Source organism: Priapulus caudatus, unplaced genomic scaffold, assembly GCF_000485595.1.
Source record: "Priapulus caudatus unplaced genomic scaffold, Priapulus_caudatus-5.0.1 Scaffold1486, whole genome shotgun sequence".
NCBI lineage: Eukaryota > Metazoa > Priapulida > Priapulimorpha > Priapulimorphida > Priapulidae > Priapulus > Priapulus caudatus.
The window spans coordinates 4,899-9,898 of record NW_014578547.1 but is presented as its reverse complement, the minus strand read 5'-3'; the positions used below and the strand labels follow the sequence as shown (position 1 = coordinate 9,898).

General features: G+C 44.0%; 1 protein-coding gene across 1 annotated transcript in view; it reads right to left on the bottom strand.

Moving 5' to 3' along the window:
- The window catches only part of LOC106816785 (50 kDa hatching enzyme-like), a gene marked incomplete at its 5' end in the record, with an annotated part of 3,583 nt that extends 32 nt beyond the window's left edge, over window positions 1–3,551 (bottom strand). The window contains 3 exon segments of the mRNA XM_014821408.1: window positions 1–1,325; window positions 1,885–2,026; window positions 3,414–3,551. The exon segment at window positions 1–1,325 is cut by the window's left edge and continues 32 nt beyond it. Coding sequence (XP_014676894.1) covers window positions 1,261–1,325; window positions 1,885–2,026; window positions 3,414–3,545 — 339 coding nt within the window. The 3' untranslated portion in view covers window positions 1–1,260.
- Between the last annotated feature and the right edge of the window lie 1,449 nt (window positions 3,552–5,000).

Below are 5,000 nucleotides of genomic sequence, written 5' to 3'. Positions count from 1 at the left end.
TAATATAAACAATATTTAAGTTACAAGGTGTGTGTGCAGGTAATGTAGATGGGCTAGTGCTGCCCATGTATCAATAATACTCATTAATAACCCAAAAAATGTTTTTTTTACATCATTTCATCATTTTACAGCTAGACATTTCTATGGAATCGCACAACCACGTGCGCACATAATCACCCAGTAGCGCCATCTTGCGGCGTACCTACGCAACAACACGAATATACTCCAAACGTGCGGGGCGAGATCGTTCAACTTAAATTCTGCTCACTCGTGACATTTCGGTGCAAAACTTCCGAATACATGGCGGTGATACAAAAAAAACCCGGTAATTCATCACAGAGATCCAGACCGCAATTTCGCCTTAGCTACGATCCCAACGTTTTGATTTCGCGACTATCACAGATACAGGTATTTTGGGATTACGTCAAACGCGTGAAGGAGTCGCAGTCCCGCTCTACCATCGACAACAAAGCTAAATAAAAGAAGCAGAAAAACAAAATGCTTTGAAAAATCCCCCATAGAGAACTAATAACAACCCGCCTGCTCGCCAAGTCTTCCCTAGATGTGAGACATCAGTAGTATATATATATATATATATATATATATATATATATATATATATAGTGAATCAATCTGTCACGCGTTGATGAACCAACTCTCCTGCTGTGATCGGGTAGTCAGTCTTTAGGTTGCTCTGCTAATTAAATCGCGTTAATTGGAGTGTAATTAGTCTCCGCTGAACGTCGTTGGTCGTGTCAAAGTGTCCGATCCACAGCTGGAGCGTTGATCGTAATGCTTGCAAATTGGCTCGTTGTTAATTTGTTCTTTCCTGTCAATTACGTAATTTTCCATTAATTATTTTCTAAAACGTAGTCACAGTATAGTCTTCTACGCGCTTAACACGTAGCTATTCTAGGTTTAACAGTCACTCAGTTGTTTTCAACGCAGTAGGTCTGCCTTTAGCTGTCTTTGGTGTTTATACAATATGGATATTCCATGCTCAGTAGTTCTCCAAGTTCTCCCATCGTAGTCATTTTACGTTTGGTATTATCTAATATTCTTCCAAACGTAGTCATTTCACATTTTATAATCCCACATGCTGTTCCAATGTAGCTATTCTATGTCTGCTGGTGCATTTTACGTTGAGTCGTCCACACTCTCGTTCCCACGTGGTTAGGCAACGTTTATTGTCCTTTCTTGTATATTTCCTCACGCACCGAGTCTACGTTCATTAGTATCACATGTGGTTTCCCTTGTGATTTATTTCTTCTTTCCTCTTAGGAGCCGAATTCGTTGTCTCGAGAACTTTTCGCAGAATCGCAGCGCTGTAATTAAAAGGTGACAGTATAATAATTGACGAGTAACTATAGTAACAAGGCGAGCGAAGATGCTGGTTAATAGGTTATTAGTGCATCACGTCAAGGCTTCAATGACAAGCTCATTATCGTTGTTACACATCGTTAGAGACAATCTGACCGTCCGTCCGTCCGTCCGTCCGTCCGTCCGTCCGTCCGTCCGTCCGTCCGTCCGTACCGTCCGTCCGTCCGTTGCTATACCGTCCTTTTCGTCCGTCTTTCTTCCCGTCACGCCCGTCCGTCCTTTCGTCCGTCTTTCCTCCCGTCCGCCGTCCGTCCGTCCGTCCGTCCGTCCGTCTGTCCGTCCTTTCGTCCGTCTTTCTTCCCGTCCGCCCGTCCGTCCGTCTGTCCGTCCGTCGGTCCGCCCCTCTATCTGTCTGTCCATCCTTCCGTCCGCCTACCCCTTGTACCTATTCGTGTATTTAAGCGTGTATACGCGCTTTCAAGCGCCATCTAGCGTTATTTCGTGCAGTGATTAATTCATTCGTAGCGTGCCATTTTTCCTGCTCAATTCAAAGCATAGACTCACGGTACAGATGCTTGGCTCCGTTGATGTCGTCTTGATTCAGATTCAGGTATGGATCGTACGACTTCACGAACGCGAACATGATTGCCTCTCGCCTGTCCGAGTGGTTAAGACCTAGCGCGTGTCCGATCTCATGCAACGCCACCTATAGCCAGATAACGTAAACAAAATTAGTAAGACGGCGACAAGGTTAGGAGGGTACATGCACGCGGTTGTGCACTTCAACGTCTCACGGCTAAGAAACATTCGACTATCCTCCCGGAATGATTGACAGATAGCTCTATCCAATCAGCGTTGCGATAGGAGCATTCTAAAAACGCTGCTCAGCAACGAAGTCCCCGCTACGTCGATAACGCAGAAGGCAGAAAGGTTCGATATGATATGACTACTAGGCACTTTAATTAAATTAAATTTTTTTTTTTTTTAGGGTTAGGGTTAGGGTTAGGGTTAGGTTTTTTTTTTTTAAGTGCCTAGTAGTCCCATATCTACAGGCTAGTAGTCATATCATATCGCCCTATCAGCCGCCGGTGCTCGCACTAACTCGGTTTTGCATACGTATTAGACACATGTGTAAGCTAGACAAGCCGAACTAACCCAGCAGCATTATTCAAGGAGGTAGACGTGAAACCTTGCCTTTGAGCTAACACGTGAGATTACGCGTTCCGTTAACATCTCAAAGCTCTAGCTGGTTGGCATGCGACACACGGATAACGTCACCGCCCCCTAGCGGACAGGATCATTGACACCGAGAGCAGATATAGGATGGTGACAGGATATAGTATATAGGATATATAAATATATGAGATATATTGGATATTATAGTATATATAGGATATATAGGAAATATACAGGATATATAGAAATATAGGATAATAGGCATATATAGGATATATAGGAAATATAAGGATATATATATATATATATATACACAGTATATACAGTATATCCTATAATTATACCCTATATATATATATATATATATATATATATATATCAATATATAGGCGTATAATTAATAGGATATTACTGTATTTAGAATATATAAGGATATCTTGGGGAAATAGGAATTATGCGATCTAGGTATCTAGATCCTAAGATTCTAGGATCTCAGACTAAAGATCTAAAGATCTAGGGAGGATCTAGGATCTAGGCTTTAGGATCTAGGATCTAGGATCTAGGATCTAGGATCTAGGATCTAGGATCTAGGATATAGAATCTAGGATATAGGATCTAGGAATTCTAGGATCTGGGATCTAGGATCATATGGCATCTAGAGATCTCAGGAATATAGCATATAGCACTATAGAATGGGAATCTAGCGATCTAGGATGCTAGGATATAGAATCATGCAGATAGTATGCGATCTAGGATCTAGGATCTGGGATCTAGGATATAGGATCTAGGATATAGCATATAGCATATAGCATATGGGATATAGGATATAGGATCTAGGAAATATAGGATATATAGGATAGCGGATAATTGACATGTCGCATGAGTCGCAGCATCGCTACTAGCAGAGTCGCGCTCACCCAATAGAAATCTCGTCCGTGTTCGTTGTCGAGGACCCACGGTTCGTCGTCGTCAAAGTGCACGTGCCGTTCGCGGCAGAAAGGCGTGCGCGACCACGCCGCCCTCGCCGTCAAACCGATTGCCGTCGTCATGGTTACCTAACGACAGGACGAAACGCGTTCATTTAGTGACGTCACAGCGTGAGAAGGGCTGGTGGGGGGGGGCGGGGTTGGAGGTGACAGCTCCACGGTAGTGGTGATTAGTGCTATTATAACGCGTATCGAAAAAAGTTACGGCGAAGACTAATATTGCGATTATAATTTTTTTCGAGAACGGCCCTCCAAGAGTGTAATGACAGAGGATGAGTGAAAGAGGGAGAGGGAGGGATAGAGAAATAGAGAGAAAGAGAGAAAGAGCTGAATAGACAGAGAGAGAAAAAGAAAGAGAGAGAGCGCTGAAGGACAGAGAGAGAGAGAAGAAAGAAAGAAGAGAGAGGCGAGCCCCAGACTGAAGAGAGAGAGAGAGCAAAGAAGAAAGAGAGAAGAGAGAGAGAGAGAGAGAGAGTAAAGAGAAAAGAGAGAGAGAAGAGAGAAGAGCAGAGAGAGAGAGAGCGAGAGAGAGTTTCTTCTTTCACGTATTCCGCTGGTCTTGTGCCACCGCGCGCCAACAATAGCCTATTTTTAGACAGTTGAACTATTTCGCTGTGAAAAACGCCGTTTCTAATTTTTGTATGTGGAATATCAGCACTAGAGAGCATAATTACATGCACGGTACACGTACTGTCAAGAGCTAATACCTTTAAGTAAAAAATATTATTAGGCTCTGAATAATGTAGCAATAGAGATTCTTATATAACGCGAGGAGAGAGAGAGAGAGAGAGAGAGAGAGAGAGAGTGAGAGAGAGAGAGAAAACACTGAGTGAGAGAGGAGTGGGGAAGAGAAACACACAGTGTGCGTGGGTTTTGGGTGTGCGTGTGGGTGTGCGTGTGCGCGTGTGTGTGAGAGCGGAGACAGGGAGAGTGGGAGAGATGCTCGTTTCTATACAACTATAGGCTCCCATGACTGCTCCCCCCCCGCTGCCGCTCTCCGTAAGATGTCAACGACGCCAAACAAGAGACACAATACCACACACTAACGCTACTATACGGCCCGCAAAGTGGTGAACGCGCGAGTTCCTGAAATAGCTGCAAATTGAAAAGCCGCGGGCGACGCAATGAAAACGAAAGTTCGTTCTATATACACATCCCTACCGTAGTTACCTACCGACATGCACGCACAATCGGTGCGGAAATTGCCTCGCGTGCACTATTTTTATTTCAGCTCGCCGTCTTTCCTTCACAACGACTGAATATTGATTAGGCGCACGTTTTTTTGTCTTCTATAGATGAAGCGAGAGAGACGAGCGTATAGAGCGAGCTATACACGTTCACGACTGGAATTTTTGAAACATCTTCGCCGCGGGTATGTGTCGTAGCGGTTTGCGCCTGTCATGTATATTTAGGTCGACGTTTTCATGACGATGACATATATCAACTCTTTCTCTCTCTCTCTCTCTCTCTCTCTCTCTCTCTCTCTCGCTCGCTTTCTCTCTCTCTCTCTCTCTCTCT